The sequence below is a fragment of the Condylostylus longicornis genome, unplaced genomic scaffold (genome assembly GCF_029603195.1).
Source record: "Condylostylus longicornis isolate FDR11 unplaced genomic scaffold, ASM2960319v2 ptg000038l, whole genome shotgun sequence".
NCBI classification, from domain to species: Eukaryota; Metazoa; Arthropoda; class Insecta; order Diptera; family Dolichopodidae; genus Condylostylus; species Condylostylus longicornis.
In genome coordinates this window covers 8,197,607-8,214,891 of record NW_026578007.1, presented here as the reverse complement: position 1 = coordinate 8,214,891, position 17,285 = coordinate 8,197,607, and the positions used below count along the sequence as shown (strand labels likewise).

General features: G+C 23.5%; 4 protein-coding genes across 4 annotated transcripts in view; 2 read left to right on the top strand and 2 right to left on the bottom strand.

The window, feature by feature from the left end:
• The window catches only part of LOC129608995 (procollagen-lysine,2-oxoglutarate 5-dioxygenase), a 29,334-nt gene extending 20,289 nt beyond the window's left edge, over positions 1 to 9,045 (top strand). Inside the window, exons 10-13 of the mRNA XM_055520816.1 lie at positions 7,738 to 7,864; positions 7,998 to 8,180; positions 8,267 to 8,518; positions 8,642 to 9,045. Coding sequence (XP_055376791.1) covers positions 7,738 to 7,864; positions 7,998 to 8,180; positions 8,267 to 8,518; positions 8,642 to 8,926 — 847 coding nt within the window. The 3' untranslated portion in view covers positions 8,927 to 9,045. The remainder of the gene's footprint in view (positions 1 to 7,737; positions 7,865 to 7,997; positions 8,181 to 8,266; positions 8,519 to 8,641) is intronic.
• Positions 2,129 to 3,740, bottom strand: LOC129609047 (immunoglobulin domain-containing protein oig-4). The gene is made up of 5 exons (XM_055520902.1): positions 3,644 to 3,740; positions 3,236 to 3,342; positions 3,047 to 3,128; positions 2,899 to 2,966; positions 2,129 to 2,212 (listed from the first exon to the last, which is right to left on the bottom strand). The coding sequence occupies exons 1-5, from the start codon at positions 3,723 to 3,725 to the stop codon at positions 2,129 to 2,131; spliced, it is 423 nt and encodes a 140-aa protein (XP_055376877.1). The 5' UTR covers positions 3,726 to 3,740.
• Positions 9,046 to 11,040: 1,995 nt separating the features above from the next.
• On the bottom strand, positions 11,041 to 14,663 carry LOC129608987 (WD repeat-containing protein 26 homolog). Its single transcript, XM_055520799.1, has 4 exons — positions 14,211 to 14,663; positions 13,677 to 14,110; positions 12,330 to 13,282; positions 11,041 to 11,947 (listed from the first exon to the last, which is right to left on the bottom strand). The coding sequence occupies exons 2-4, from the start codon at positions 14,046 to 14,048 to the stop codon at positions 11,464 to 11,466; spliced, it is 1,809 nt and encodes a 602-aa protein (XP_055376774.1). The 5' UTR covers positions 14,049 to 14,110; positions 14,211 to 14,663; the 3' UTR covers positions 11,041 to 11,463.
• Positions 14,664 to 15,604: 941 nt separating this feature from the next.
• Positions 15,605 to 16,928, top strand: LOC129609155 (DCN1-like protein). The gene is made up of 5 exons (XM_055521053.1): positions 15,605 to 15,673; positions 15,744 to 15,825; positions 15,908 to 16,006; positions 16,070 to 16,473; positions 16,531 to 16,928. Exons 1-5 carry the CDS (start codon positions 15,626 to 15,628, stop codon positions 16,750 to 16,752), a joined length of 855 nt encoding a protein of 284 aa, XP_055377028.1. The 5' UTR covers positions 15,605 to 15,625; the 3' UTR covers positions 16,753 to 16,928.
• Positions 16,929 to 17,285: the final 357 nt, after the last annotated feature.

Sequence of the window (17,285 nt, the reverse complement as noted above, 5' to 3'; positions counted from 1 at the left end):
TCATGTTGTTATTTATGAATAAGATACAAAATAAAATAAGTAGTGCATTTGTAAAGAACAAATAAATCTAATTTAGTATATACATTCGAATCTTATTAAATAATTTAAAAAAAAAAGGAAATTCAAAACAACTGCTCAGGAAAACAAATCTTCATAAGAAGATAAGCAAGATTTTTTAAGAATAACCTTGTTCATTTTTCAAGTAAATTAATATAAATGATTTAATAATAAGCATATATTTTAATATTATATTAATAAGTTCTATATAGAGGCTTCTTTTTTAATTCCATTAAAAGCTTAATACAAAAGTACCCATACTTACATTCTAATTTTACATTTAACTGTTGTATATGTACAATATTATAAATTACAAAATATTAAATCGCGTGCCCTTCCTTTAGAAAACATCCTTAAGAAAAATTTAAATTAAATTAATAACAATTACATATTAGGTATAATTTAAATAAAAATTTTATTTAAAATAATGTTATTGAAACTTAATATTTATACACTATATGAAAAATTTAATATAAACATACTCCAATTGAAATATTCAAGGGAAACTATAATACATAAATCGCATGCACTATATTCAAAATTTTGTTTCTTCCGGATAAAATATATACGTACATAATATACACACACATGAAGTCAAACATATGATAAACATTTACAAAAAAAAATCGCATGGTTAGTATAAGTAATAAATTGGATATCCTACATTACATACATATATACACATAAATATAAATATATACCTTTAATATAAGTACATATTATCTATTTTAGTATTTACTTCCATCTAGAGGTGAGCACTTACTATATGGTATATACAAATACATATGTACATAATATATATATATTAATATAATATATAAATTAAATAAATTAAATGATTGAACCCAATTGTCTCATCTTCTCTTTTATTTATTTGCATATGCACAAATAATAAATAATACAAAAAAAAAAAATTTTTTAACAAACAAACAACTAAACAAGAACAGATTACCTACCATTTTTTTTTTTTACATTCACATATTAAAAACTAAAAAATTAAATAAACATTTTTACATATTTTAATAATATTCTGTTCTAAAATTTGCCAAGCTTACATATTATGTATTCATATATGTAATGTTTTACAAAAATATTTTATCATAGTAAAATATCGGCGCCCTGAAATAATACTCCTAGGAAATAAAATTTAATTTAAAGTTCATTTACCTTTTATTATGCATATATGTATATACCAATTATTGATATATGTATATATATATATGAATCTACTTACATGTTATTTTATTATTAAAATTAATAATGTAATGTACAATAATAATATGCATAATATTATTATAATATATGGCCTTGATATTTAAATAAAAATTAATTAAATTATAATTTTATAATATTATTTAAATTCTAATATAACAGAGTTTTGTTCTCGATTTCTATATATATATATATATATATTAATTTATCTCTTATAATACACATATATTTTCAGCATTTTATATAATTTTTTATGCACAACATATATAAATCTATACATTTTAAAGACAAAAAAATATTTGGGAAAATATGGTGGGAAAAATATAGTTCGAAAAAAATCTGAAATAAATATTGCATATATATAATATATATTGTGATATATACATATATATATATATATATATATATATTGTGGATAATATCTGCAAAAATGTATACATGTGCAGATTTAGAAAATACAAAAAAAAAAACTAATAAAATTTAATTTTATTGTGTGAAATAAACTATGTATATAGATCGAAGAGCATTTGTAGAGAAAAGCTTCCAATTCAATTCTGGCTTGAGTTAGGAGTTAAAAATCCGACATATATGAATTTTATCGAATAAGAATAATATTGACAATTTCCAGCTGACTAATGAATTAAAGTTTTTCTCACACTTTCTGGATGAAAGACCAGTTTTTGCATTCAATATGTTTTCGGTATATTTTTTATTTTTTATATACATTGTATTAAAATTTCGGAAAAATAAAGAACAAACAGGGCTATATATCAATTATAAAAATAAACATATGTGTTATATTTATAACATATAACTATTTTGTAACTAATATATAACTCTTATTCATATATAATAAAATTTACGTACCTGCATCCATCTGCGTTGTTGGATCTATTTCCATTTTCGATTTAATTATATTGTTACCAATAAAAGATTCATGTACCTATATTTAAATAAAATGAAAAAGAACAAAATCGAACATTCGCATTCTATAAACTTATAATTCGAAATTTATTAGAATTATTGAAAGAAATATTGGGGTCTGAAAAGCTAATTACTTTATTTCCTATATTTCAAATCGATTTATATACATATATGAATTATAAAAAACTATGTATAGATTCTTTCCGGCAAATATCGTTGTCGCGTCGCGTCGTCACTTAGTAATTCTTTATTTAGTGGTAATATTGATTAAATCACTTTAGAAGAGATTCATTAAGCCAATACAAAAAATTTAATAGTAATATCTAGTTTATATTTTGTTATCTGAAACGGTACATTCATTCAATTAAATTTCAAAAATTTTATATTTAATTTCAAACAATAAATTATCAATATCAAATTAAAAAAAAAATAATATAATTAATCAACAAAAATTAAAGAAACTAATTAAGTTATTATTATTGCTAAAATACACATTTTTTTTGCACCGTCGGTCTCATCAAATTATAACACGATTTTTCTATTAACGCGATTTTAAATCTAAAATATAAATATTATATAATTTGTTTATAGCTAAATATAGAATTTTATATATTGCAATCAATTTAAATTTTAACAGAATAATAAAAGATTTTTTGACAGATTGTAAAACCTACAAACAAAAATGTATAACATATTTTGACAAACCTGAAAGAATCTATGATGATATAATTCAGAACCATCTTTAAACCATGTTATCGTTGGTCTTGGAACACCTTTCAAAAACAATAAAAAATAAACATGAAATTAAAAAATTTATTAATTTTAAATTTTGTATATATGTATATATATTTACCTTGTGCCATACAAAAGAATGTTATTTTTCGCCCTAAATGATAATCCAATTCAAAATGTGATGCTTTAATTATTTTTGCACCCTAAAATTTATACACGTTTTAATTTTTCAAAAAAAAAAAAAATAATATTTCTAATAAATAATTTATAAATTTTAAATTTATAATTTAATTATTTTATATTTATTTACATTTTCATGATCGTAATAATTGACTGCATCTGGTGTTCTATGTTGTATAAGTGCTGGTTTTTTACCAGTATAATTTCTTCTCATCGCATGTCTTCCAACATTTAGTCCTAAAATTTCAATTTTTCCATTATATATATATATATTTTTTTCATATAAATAAATAATTTATAATAAATTTATATTAATTTATTTAAAATATTAAAATATAAAATTGCCAATATAAAATATATTAAATGAATTTTGAATGTTTACTATTGAAATTATTTTTAATTATTAATTTAATATTAAGTATTTTAAATAGAAAACAATTACTGAAATGAAAATAACAATAAATTAATGTTTAAACAAATTATGTGTATATATATACATAATATATGTAAATATAAATAAAATAAATAATTTGTTTACTTTGTGCAAATATATTTGGTAAAATAAAACCACCATATATAACAATTGTTAACCAAAATATAAATGTTGTCGTCGTTTTCATCTTTAACGCTTTAATAATTTTCATCAACTGATGAGATTAAAAATGAAAAAAATTTAATACTTTATTTTTTTTTGTTCTTCATTTTCGTTGCCTTTTTTTTTTGTATGGTCGGTCTTTGATGTTTTGTTTTAATTTTTTTTTTTTTTTTTTGCATTACACATTATTATACATTTTCGTTCATACGATATTTGCACATCTATTCATATGTGTATAACATTTTTAATATATAATATTATAATGTATGTATTGTGTATAGAGTATTGAGTGTTATACAGAATTTGGGACATACTACATTAAATTTATGTATAAATAACAATATTATTGAGTTCTCTTCGCATTTTTTTTTTTTGTTTTCATTTCTCATTTAAAATAACATTATTTTGTTATTGACCATTAAAGTTCCGTGATCATCAGTTGTAATGAGTTTATCAGATCACTCTTATACAGTCTACATATCGTATAATATGTAATCTCTCTTGTTTTACTTTTTTCTTTTTTTAATTTTATTATTTTATTATATTGTTATATTATTGCCATTTTTATATAATGTACATATCAAAGTGATTATAATAATAGTGATAAGAGAATATTATATGCATACATATTATATAATATACATATATATGTTTATATATATACGCCTGTACATGTTTGCTTTACCTGTACATGTTATAGATACAATTAATTAATTAAATTATTAGATATGTAGTAGAGTCTTATATTAAAATAGTTCTCTCCTTTAATATTGTAATTTTCTCATACTTAAATAATATGAACATACATTATACATATTACATTATACATAAGCTGCGAAAAATTTTTTTTTTGTTTTACACGATTTATTAGTCCCTTTAAAAAATGTGCTTAACTGAAAAAAAAAATCATATAAAACAAATACATATACGATTTTAATAGTAAAATATATATACATACACATATAGTATAATTCATTTTATAGTATGTTTAAAATAGTATCCTTATAACAGTTATTCAAAATGCAATATTGATTAAAAATTTGACAGCTGTCTTTTCTTAAATAATTTCGAATTTAAAAAAAAATACGACAAAAAAAACATGGCAAGAATGCGTAAGAACTAAGAACTTTTAGCGTGTGCAATTTGTTAAATTTTCCAAGTGTTAATATAAGGGCCCCATTGATAAGCTCGTTTGATTTAAATTGAAACCTCTTTTAAGCGAATTATAGGCAAAGTATAGGTATAGCGAAATTCGCAAAGTAATAATAGTTATTTAATTGAGCCCTTTGATATAAGCTGCCAGTACAGTACTATAATTTTTTGAATATTTCGACGTTCATTATCCGAAAAATTTGAACTTTTTTTTGTAATTAGTTTTTATAACATATTATAGAAATGTTCTAATTTTCATAAAAAAAATTTTTACTATTAGACCAAATGTATTTTTTATTTTTTGTAAAAAAATATCATAATATGTTTGCATGTTTACAACATTTTTGGTTTTATCTAAGGAACACTGTATTTAAATTTGTAAATGCAAATTCGCATTATATCTATGGAGGCATGTACGTATACATATATGTATGCATGTATTTAAAGTACCTGAACAAATTTTATATCGTTAATTTTGTTTTATGTTTGGCTCTTAAAATAGACTTATCAATTGTACAATGTTTGTCTATTTATATGTTTTTATGTCATTAATTTAGTTTCTATAAATTCGTTTGTGCACCTTAAAATGATTTAAAAATCTTCTATTAATATTCTGCCTACAAGACGAGGACAACTTTTTAATTGAGGAGTTTTTAACATTTTTTGCGTAATACAAAAGGTTTTTTGACCCTCTTTTGATATATATGACTTTGGCAAACTTTTATGGGTTATCGGAAAATATGTACTATGTGACTATGCAATATGTAGGAGTATGGGCCCCTCAAGTTTCTTACATTACCTACTTACAAGAAAAATTACATTTTCAACTAATTTTATTGAATTTGAACCAATTTTATTTGAATACTTTTAAGCTTAGATATTGGTGGCAGATGAAAGAACATTCGATTTTATAACGCCTAGGTTAATTATCTAAAAATATAAATGAGTTATCTAGTTGTAGCATTAATCTTACAATCTATTATTGAATTCTCAAAATTTTTTTGAACAATTTTAATTAGCGCAATCGAATATAATGGGCCACATTTGTAGGTTAAATGGGCCGTATTTTGCCGATGGCCGCTATATACTATAAAACATGTTTTAGTAAAGTTAACAACCCTTTTTCATAAATAACATGCAAAACGTAACAAATTTATTAAAACTTCCATCCACATTTGCTCTCTTTCACCAATGATATTACGTCATGCATGAAAAATCTTACATCTTCTTCTCGACAAGTTCTAATATTACTTTTTCGGCTCTGCCACTCCTATTTATACCTAACACTCATATCTCCTCTCCTCTCATTATTACGATTGAATCTTTATCAATTCAGATTTTTCAAAATGAAATGCATTTTTTTAAAAACCATTGGTTCCCTCAAAGCTAATACATATTATGTACATATGTATATACTTATGTGATGTCGTATTAAAACAAAAAAAACCTTGTATTAACATTAACGTAATTATAATAAACAAATAATATCAAGAAATGTTGGAGTACACACAGTTCATTAGAACCATTATTTTAAATTAAATATTAAATTAAGTGAAAAACAAAATATAAAGAGCAACAAGACTACAATCATAATTAATTTTGATTGGCGTTAAAAAGTCATAGTGCTGCATAGAATTTTTTTTTTATTATTACATTTTATTATAGAATAAAAATTTTTTTTACCTCAGCTTTTTGTCCAACATACTTGTTGTAGTTATAAAAATAGAATTCTCTTATGTGCACAAATTTTTTAACGAATGCAATATTGACGAAAAAATAAAATAAAAATTAAGTATATTATATATGCGATGGGTACATGCCCACATATATAAACGATGTGTGTGTATGTATGTGTATGTAATAACGTTATAAAGTTTTTCTAATTTTTGTAGTATACTTAAAAAGCGGCAAAGATTTTTCTTATCCTTGACAAAAATAAATTTTCATGAATTTTTTGTTTTTTAACTTAATTATATTGTAGTTATATATGCAGCAAACAAATATCTTATAAAAATATCTATTGTCATTGGAAACTACAACCACAATTAAGATTTGCAAAGATTAAGTTTTGTGGCGTTCAATTAAATGAGAAGCTATTTCAGTAAAGCAAACTATCTACTTTTATTTTTTGTTGTCATACTTACATTCCACGTAATAAAATTTAAAATTTAAAATTTATTTTACACATGTATACAAAATTCATATTACATTTATATATTATATGTGTATGTTGTAATATATAAATGTAATATGTACTATACACATTATATAATCACTTAAATTTATTATGCAAAAATTATTTTTAAACTTTCTTTTTGAATTTCTAAATTACTCAAAACTTCGATTATAATACATTTCGCAAATTCTCTAATGCAGCACATAGTTATTCCATCTTGATTTAATGCCTAAAATTAAAAATGCTGAAATTGTATGTTTTGAATCTCGAATAGAATTTGCATTTAACTTCAAATTGTGACAAACGTACTGTTAATGTACTATTACAATAGATATCTTAAATATTAATATTACATTCAATGTTGGTATTTAAGTCATCTATCGTAATTAGCAAATTGATTTTAATAAGCTAATAGATTAAGGGGACATTCCTCAGTAGAGCAAATATGTTCGTCAGTCTTCTTTTCTTTTAAACTAAAAATTAGGCATACAATTCGACTATGCAGTTTTGCAGAAAACCTCAATCTTATATGGACTATAGTTTGATAGTACCTAGACAAGATTAATTTTATAATTACCTAGACAAGATAATTTTATAATTAAACATTAACAGAAACAAATTAAAATGGGATCAATTAAATAATACTTAAATTATTTTTATATTTTAAAATTATTATTAAAAAATAATAAAAATTATTTATATTTTACAGTGGAATGTGGAATGTTCCTTATATTTCAACAGCTTATTTAGTTAAAAGTTCTGCATTCGATTCTTTAAAATATAAAAATAAAGAAGTTGATCTGGATATGGCATTATGTGAAGAATTAAGATCAAAGGTATAATTAACATTTATGGTTAATTAAATTGGTTATTTTACTTTTCTTGTAGCTTTTATCATTAAAAATACTTTATTATTTCAAACATAAATAAATTCTAAATAATATTTATGTACCATTTATTATTTTAAAGGGAATATTTATGTATGTAACAAATGAAAAATATTATGGACATTTGGTTGATTATGAAGAATTCAATACACAATTGACGAGCCCGGATTTCTATCAACTTTTAAAAAATCCTAAAGATTGGGAACAACGTTATATTCACGAAGATTATCAAAAACAATTAGAAGCTGGTTTTAAACATATGCAGGTAAATAAAATAAAAAAATAAAAAAATATTAAAAAAAAAAAACAATATTATACATTTGCGTACTAACATATATATTTATAATTTAGCCATGTCCAGATGTATATTGGTTCCCGATTGCAACTGAAAAATTTTGTGATGATTTAGTAAATATAATGGAAGGATTTGGTAAATGGTCTGATGGTACAAATTCTGATGAACGACTTCAAGGTGGTTATGAAGCAGTTCCAACACGTGATATACATATGAATCAAGTTGGTTTAGAAAAATTATGGTTAGCATTCTTAAAAGATTATGTAAGACCATTACAAGAAGCTGTATTTTTAGGATATTATCATAATGTAAGTAATTACGAGTATGTATTGCGTAAAACATTTATACATATGCATATTATATACAATTATTTTTTCATTTCTATTTTATTTTAAATATTATTTTATATTATAATAAATTTTCTTTTGTAGCCACCAAGATCATTAATGAATTTTGTTGTAAGATATAGACCGGATGAACAACCAGCATTAAGACCACATCATGATTCATCAACATTTACCATTAATATTGCCTTAAATAGAGCTGGAATTGATTATACAGGTGGTGGTTGTAGATTTGTAAGATATAATTGTTCTGTTACAGATACAAAAAAAGGTTGGATGTTAATGCATCCAGGTCGTTTAACACATTATCATGAAGGTTTACGTACAACAAATGGCACAAGATATATTATGATATCATTTGTAGATCCATAAATTTAATAAAATATTATAATATCATTTAAGATTCATACTATTATACAATAAATATTTAATTTATAAGTTTTATAAATTTTAAAAAGAATAAATTTCAAAATTTTATACAAGAAAAAAAAAAATAAAATAAATAAATACATGCATTCATTTGTACTTGAAAAATAAAAGAAAAAAAAAATAAAAAATAATTAAATTGATGTTTTATTTATTTCCATTTTAATTTTTAATATTTCAAATCTGATTATTTCAATAAAATGTGGTATCGCAGGGACCATAGTCTAGTACGCAATTTAAAAATCGAAATTATGTAAGGATTGTTATTTGTTATCCAAAACAATATTGCTATCCTATAATTAGTTGCAATAAAATATACAAATTTAGAAAGTCTCATATTATGCCCTTAACTTACGAGTTCGCATTTGAGTGATTTGTTTAAAACTTTACTATATTTTATGAAGCCCTCAATAACTTTCTTTCGTAAATTCTCTTTTCTTCGAAATATAAAAATTTTAATTAAATTTCACTACCAACCTATGATAGGTTTTAAAAAACAAAATTTAACATTTTAGGTACATTCCCTGTTTATAGTGAACAATTGCGTCATTAAACGTTTATTGTACAAAATTAAAAATAAAATAGTGTATATTTTAAAAATATTTTATTGCCACAAATAGGTGAATACTCTTTAATACAAATATGTAATAACGAATTCTGCAATTATTTTTTAAATTACATCTTATAAATTAAAATAATCTTTCTCAGGATATCGAAATTTCTTTAAATAATCTATTACTTATTACTTACTTTTCTGTCTCTTCTAATTTTACACCCTATTTAAAAATAGAAAAGTTTAAAGATTTTTATAAATTTTATTTCATAAAAATACCCAAAATAATAATTTCATTTTATTTAAATTTCATATTTTATGCAAAAAAAAAACTAAAATTAATTACAAAGTAATTAAAAATTAAATTAAATATTTATAAACAACAATTAAAAAGTTCAAATAATAAAAATGTCACATAAAATGACAAGAAAGTATAAGACCAATTCACCCATTATAAAAGCTATGTTAAGAAAATAATAAAAAATTAAATAAATTAAGCCCCCATTATAAAATAAATAAATTATAATTTTATATTTTATAAGCTTTCATTGAACTAAATTTTTGTATTTAAGAAAAAAATTTAATTTATTTACTATTACTTACCCCATTACTAAAAATAATTCTGTAAAATATTGTTGCTTTAATATTTTTTTTACGTAATTTTATAAAATTAATATCTTTAAATTGAAATTTAATATAAAAACTTTTTCTTTTTTTTTTTTTTGCAAAATATCTTTGATTATATTATTGGGCTGAATTTATTAGAATATATTTCAAAGTTAGAAATTTTGGTAAGTATGATAAGTTAATAAAATATTGTGTGTATACTCATAAAACAAATGGAAAAACTGACGATTTATCAATAATAATTAAAATCAATAAAATAGTATTACAAAAAAAAATTATGTTTTTAAAAGTAAAATTGGTTAAAAATAACATTTTTACAATTTAGTATTTAATATAATAAACTAGTTAAAAAGCAAGAAGTTAAATAAAATAATTATATCGGAAAATAATTTTCCAAATCTTAAAAATATTGGGAGCCTTTAGTAATCAGTAAAATTATCATACTTTAATGGGGAATAACTTAAATTTTTTTATATTTTTACGATTTTCTGACTAAATAAGTAGAACCTCTTACGAATTAATGCTGAAGAACTTTAATCTTTGATGAATATTAAAAGATCTTATGAACGTATAATTTTTATTATTAATAAAAAAAAAAATTTCGTCAAAAAGTAAATATTCATGAAAATTAAAATATTCATATTTATGGAAAACCAGAATTATATATCAACTGTTTTAAAATAATAAAATGAATGCTTTTTAAAGAGGTCTACTCTCTCATTTAATATCTTTTTAAATAATCACTAAGCTATATTACTAAAGACCATCTTTAATTATATCAAATTATTTGTTGAATCGAAAAATTAATTTTTAGAAAAAACTTGTTTTATTATGAGAAAAACATTCTTTAATCAAGTGAATACTATATACTTATGCACTAGTTTAGTTTTACATTTCTACGTTTTTATTTCATTTCTATATTTTTCATATATATATATATATAAGTATTTATATATAATTCTTCTTAATTTTTTTTTATAATTTTTTTTTCTTTTATTTGTTTTAAAATTGAAAATTACTCAATATAAAGTGTCACAACATTTATTAAAATTAATAAACAAGATCTTTAATTTTTTTTTTTAAAACTATAATTACGAATTGCAAATCGATACATAATTAAGATTTTTATTTAATATTATTTTTTTTTTGTTTAATATAATATATATTTTTATTTTAAGATAAAAAAATTTATTATTCATTGCTAAAATGAAACGATTCCTTAAATAAAAAACACATTATTAAATAATTATTATAATTAATATTTTTTTTTTTTTCATTTATTATTAATTAAAAATTAATGCAATTACGAAGTCATATTCCAGGAAGATGATGAAGAGCATGACGAGCACTCATCACTTTCTGAATTATTTGTTTGTTGCAAAGTTTTTGGGCCCCAAATTCGAACAGTACCATCATCAGATGCTGAAGCTAATAACGATGGATAAACAGGATTCCAAGAAACACAATTAACAGTTTTTGTATGACCTGGTAATTTAGCTAATGGTTCTTCGTTTTTAACATTCCATATGTAAACCTTATAATCTTCGCTACCACTTGCAATAAAGCTTTCATGAACACCGCCAAAACATGAATATATAGTGAAATTTCCTTGGCTAACACCTTGGAAACGTCTAATTAAACATTTATCTTCAAGATCCCATAAATGTAAACCTTGTGTAGCGATATTTAATAATGCCAAGCGATCAGATGAATTAACACTAAATGTCATGATCGGATGTTGTTCGTGTATTAATAAGAAATCTGACCTTGGATTATCAAATACATAGCTAAAAATAAAAATTAATACATGTACATAAAAGATTGATTATGCACTCAAAAACTAAAAAAATAAACTGAAAATTAACTCATATTGCAAGATACGATTCCAATTTACAAGAAAATGTTAGAATCTCAAAAAAATTAACAAGTCTAGTCGGTTTTAAGTTTAATCAGTTAGATTATGTCTGATAAGTTTAGTCTATAATCACGTTAAACAATAGAAATCAAATGGTGCTGTGCTTATTTAAAATATTATAAACAATTTGAAATTATATATATATATACACAAATTATAAAAGGAATTGTATCAAGCTTGGCACATCTTAAAATATATATATGTTAAAATAATATAAGGAAAGTATTTTAATTTTGCAAAAAAAAAAAAATTACCCTCTAATGCGATGATGAGTATCTGCAGCTAAAACAGTTTTGTTATCGGCACGAAATGCTAAACAATTAACTCGAACACCCTCCCAATTCTCCAAAACTGTACCGGTTAAATCACATAAATAAAATTGCCCACGTACACCCCCACAAACAAAACGTGTACCATCTTTATTGAACGCTCCACATGATAAACTATCATCCATTGCGTTTGACATTCTAACAACAAGTCTACCGTCTTCAATATTCCATACAACAATTTCTGGGCATTCTTCTGGGCCACCTATTAACAATAATTTTGAATCTGGACTCCAATCAACAAATGATACACCGTACTGCTGAAATTGTATATCTAATGAACGCCTATTATTTAATATTAATTTATGTGGGTCAACATCCCATATTATAACAGATGAATCTTTACTTCCTGTAGCTAATTTTAATCCATCTGGGGAAAATTTACAAAACCAAACTTCGTCACAGTGATCAGTCAATATTTGTAACGTGTGCATTGGAAAGCCATCCAAATTACAACTATGATCGGACAATAAAGATATATTTTCTATATTCATTTCCCATGCCATACCATGGCAGTAACATCTTTCTGTTTGCAGTTCAACTGCTTGATTTAATAAAGACCTTAAGCGTCGTGGAGGGAGCATTACAGATGATGGCAAATATGTTTGTAATCGTTCCATGACTTGCGATCGCGAAACTACACCTTTACCTTCCCAATTAGCTCTTTGATATAAATCATGATTATTTGAGCACATCATATATGAAGATAACTGATGAACACGATTAATATTATGTTGTAATGGTGTTAATTCATTTCGAAGAACATGTAAAGCATCGTACGGACGACCATCTTCTAATAATTCAAGATACTTTTGTTCCAAAATTAAAAATTTCATTTCAATGAAATTTGAATTTTTCTTATCTATTACAGGTTGTAGTTCCTACAAATAAATATAACAAATAATATACATAGTCACTTTAATTATTTGCAGATAAGTACATTGAAAAAATGTGTAACTAATATGCAAGCTTTCTTAAATGACTTATTAGCACAATGCTCAGAAAAGCAAGTATTTTTTGAAAGCAATACACAGTTAGATATATTGTAACTTGTAGGACCTGTATGTTCACACATAAGAATACATTTTAGACTTCAGAATTCGACTTTTCGTTCCTCAAGTAATTTTAAAAATTGAAAATATCACAAACACTTTTTTCAGTAACTTTCATTTAACTTCAAAATGTTATGCAAACTTATATTGTTAATTTAAATACGTCAATTTACTGCTACTCATTTGAATCTGATTTCTTATAACATAAACTAACTGAACTCACCTTTAAATCATTGTCTGCTTTGGTCCAATCACCTGACATAACATGTTGTCTAAATTTAGTTGCTGAAGGATGTTCTAAATAACATCCAGATTCTTGCATTAAAACATCAGCTGTTTTTTCAAGTCCAACATTTTTTAGATATTGTCCAATTAATCTAACAATATCTTGATTTGTTTTATCGAGATTAATTTTTGAGAATTGTTGTGTGAAACCATTACGTGAGTCACCACCATTTTTTTCTAAACGATCTTCATTATTAATATGTCCATTTGATTCACTAGTGGAACCTCCACTTTCATTATTTGTTGTGGCTGTTGTTGTTGTTGAATTTGAGGATTGTTGTTGCTGATGATTTGATACAGATTGCTGCATTTTATCGTTCGTCTCTTTTATACCTGAATTAACTAATTGATTCAAAGAAATATTTGACGTTTCTTTGTATATTAAAATATGGAGAAATTATAAAAAAGAAAAATAAAAATGCATAAACCCAACAATTTCTTTTGGACAAAGAAATTAATTTTTCTTTCTTACCAATTTCACTGGCTGTAGAACGACGTCCTTTTTTGCGCGGCGGCTGGCCCTCAGGTGAGGCACCAGTAGCAGCTGCTTTTTTGTTATTTCTATCAATTTTGAGATTATTAAACTAACCAAAGAAATAAAAATTTTACAAAAAAAAACTTTTTCCTTTTCGTAAACGTCTTGAAGGCTGACGTTTTAAAAATTTTATAAAAAAAAATTTTTTTTAGTATTTTTAAAGTGATTTTTTTTTTACACAGCTAGCTCTTTTTCTCCTTGCTTTATGCTGATTTCTAAATATGTTTCTATTAAATATTATTTACGAAAATCTTAAGTTTGATAATATGTTTAATAATTTTAATTTCAATGGTATGACGAAACAAAGAGCTGAGGACCTACTTTACTTTATTTTAAATGCTCTACCACTTCCAAAACGTCAAATACGAATAAGTACACTCAACTTTTCTGTATTTCTTCAAACTTGAAAAAAAAAATATTTTGGATGCGTTTTTAACATGCACCTTTTACTTCAATTAAAGTTGATATTTTGACAGCAATATGATCTATTGTGAATTATTAATATGTTGTTATACAAGCACAATATTATAGCTACGATTACAACCAATAAAAATATAGGTAATTTCAATGAAATGACTGTGAGACTTTCGCGATTAAAAATATTCCAAAAGTTGTCTTTTTTATAGTGTTTCTTAGCGTTCTACCAGCATGAAACTTAAAGTGATGTTACAGCACTAAGTCCTTGCGAAGTTCAAAGTTGAACCTTTTGTAGGTAAACTTTTGTACAAATCTGTTTTGCGCAATAATACCAATTATACGTTATACTTATCTGGGTCTTGCAGTAAATTGTACCAGATGTGTATTAACTCAGACCAGATGTATATTGTGAGCGGCAACTGAACCGTAAGATAAAACGATCACGATAAGATTAACTTCGATCACGACACTGCTAAGTTGTAATTTGAAAAATATAAATACATGAAAAATTATAGATTTCTCTGTTATAAAAGTTAAAATTTTTAAAAGCAATGTTTTTCACAAGTTAATTTTTTCTAATCTCAATCTAAATCATCTGCCAAAATCGTCAGTAGCATATTTTCAAATTGGTAATTTATATTTAAATATTTGAATAAATGATGCAGTTTTTGTTGGGTTTTCAAATCGCGTGCTTTGTCATTTGATTTTTTACGTGATTCTTTGAAAAATTAAAATATGCAAAATCATTATGTTATTTTTATAAACTTAAATAAGATTTGAAATTCTTCTAATTCTCCATAGTATTTATGAAATTAAAAATTCAAACTAAAAAATATGTGCCATAATAAAAGTAAATGAGGCTATTCTGAATTTCACATTGTGAATTACTATGTTGTTTTGTTGGTAGCAGTTTATTTAGATTTTGTCAAAATTTGATGTTTATAATATATAATATTTTTCACAATTTAATAAATTTTATAATGGTAATTTACTTATTTTTTAATATGAATCACACATTCAAATACATTAATATTTATTTTTTTTCTTATTTAGAATAAACTTAAGCCAACACAAAAAGATAAAGTGAGAAAATTTATTTCATTAACTCAGACGGGCGAACAAACTGCAATATTTTGTAAGCTGCTGTTTTATAAAAAAAATTAATTTTAAACTTTTGTAAAACTTATATCGAATTAAGTTGAATAATATTATTGTAGGTTTAGCTCACAATGACTGGAAGTTAGATTTGGCCAGTGATAATTATTTTCAAAATTCTGATTTTTATTATCGGGAACTAGATCGCAAAAAAATCGATGGTAAATAAGACAACAATGTACTGCTTGTGCTTCGGGAAAATATATATGATTTTTTTATTTTAGCATTATTCAATCGATACAGAGATTCTTGTGATCCATCAAAAATCAATTTTGAAGGTGTTATTCGATTTTTAGAAGACTTGCAATTAAGTCCCGACTCCAAATTAGTATTAATAATTGCATGGAAATTTCGAGCGGAAACTCAATGTGAATTCTCCAAAGACGAGTTTGTTAATGGCTTAAGTGTTTTAGGTGTAGATAGCATAGAAAAATTAAAAGCAAAATTACCGTCTTTGGAAAATGAATTAAATGATCAATCTAAATTCAAAGACTTTTATCAATTTACTTTTAACTATGCTAAAGACTCTGGCCAAAAGGGTTTAGATTTAGAAATGGCAATTGAATATTGGAAAATAGTTTTACAAGGACGTTTCAAGTTTTTAGACTTATGGTGTAAATTTTTGACGGTAAATATTAGTTATTGTACATAAGAATTTTCTTAAAAAGTTGCTTTTTATTTCAAGGAGAAACACAGGCGATCGATCCCGAAAGATACATGGAACTTATTGTTAGATTTTGCTTCTCATATCGATGATAATATGTCAAATTATGATTCTGAAGGAGCGTGGCCTGTACTTATTGATGATTTTGTTGAATGGTGTCAAGAGAATAATTTTATCAAACAGAGGAATATGACTTCAACTAATTTTCAAACATCTCATAGTACAAATATGAATTATGGTTAGTAAAAGTCTAGAAAAAATTTTTATTTTTAATTCTATGAGATGTTTGGAGATACAAAATTGAAATATATTATTTACTTTTTCGGTTGAATAATATGTAATTGATAATGATTTTTGGTTGTTAACTCTATTTTATCTGTAAAAATATTCTCTTTTAAATAATAAATGAATTCAATTATTAGAAATATTTATCGTTTTATTAATATATGTAATTAGAGAAAATAAATGCTGTTTATTACTTTTACAAATACTGATATCATTTTTAAGGAAAAGGCTTCAAAAAATCTAATAATCAGTCTATATAAATTTAAAATAAATGAAATGTACCTATAAATATATATTAACCATCTTTATATTTTTTAATTTAGCTAAAATTGACCAGTACGTCAACGAATTTTAAATAACAAATAATCTTATACAAAAAATGGTTTCTGCGATTTTATTTATAAACTTTATTAATTAAATATTTATTTAACTTTTTTTTTTAATTTCATGATCAAATTTAAACTACATATTAGTAACTTAGTGTGGTATAT

Bases quoted from the DNA above. Each gene is read 5' to 3' on its own strand.
- LOC129609047 (XM_055520902.1), bottom strand. From the start codon at position 3,725: ATGAAAACGACGACAACATTTATATTTTGGTTAACAATTGTTATATAT. The intron at 3,129-3,235 runs GTAAATAAATAT...TATAAATTTTAG, and splicing joins ATTATTACGATCATGAAAAT to GGTGCAAAAATAATTAAAGC. The intron at 2,967-3,046 runs GTAAATATATAT...TGTTTTTGAAAG, and splicing joins ATTCTTTTGTATGGCACAAG to GTGTTCCAAGACCAACGATA.
- LOC129608987 (XM_055520799.1), bottom strand. From the start codon at position 14,048: ATGCAGCAATCTGTATCAAATCATCAGCAACAACAATCCTCAAATTCA. The intron at 13,283-13,676 runs GTGAGTTCAGTT...ATTTATTTGTAG, and splicing joins AAGCAGACAATGATTTAAAG to GAACTACAACCTGTAATAGA. The intron at 11,948-12,329 runs GTAATTTTTTTT...TTTTATTTTTAG, and splicing joins ACTCATCATCGCATTAGAGG to CTATGTATTTGATAATCCAA.
- LOC129609155 (XM_055521053.1), top strand. From the start codon at position 15,626: ATGTTTATAATATATAATATTTTTCACAATTTAATAAATTTTATAATG. The intron at 15,826-15,907 runs GTAAGCTGCTGT...ATATTATTGTAG, and splicing joins CGAACAAACTGCAATATTTT to GTTTAGCTCACAATGACTGG. The intron at 16,007-16,069 runs GTAAATAAGACA...TTTTTATTTTAG, and splicing joins AGATCGCAAAAAAATCGATG to CATTATTCAATCGATACAGA.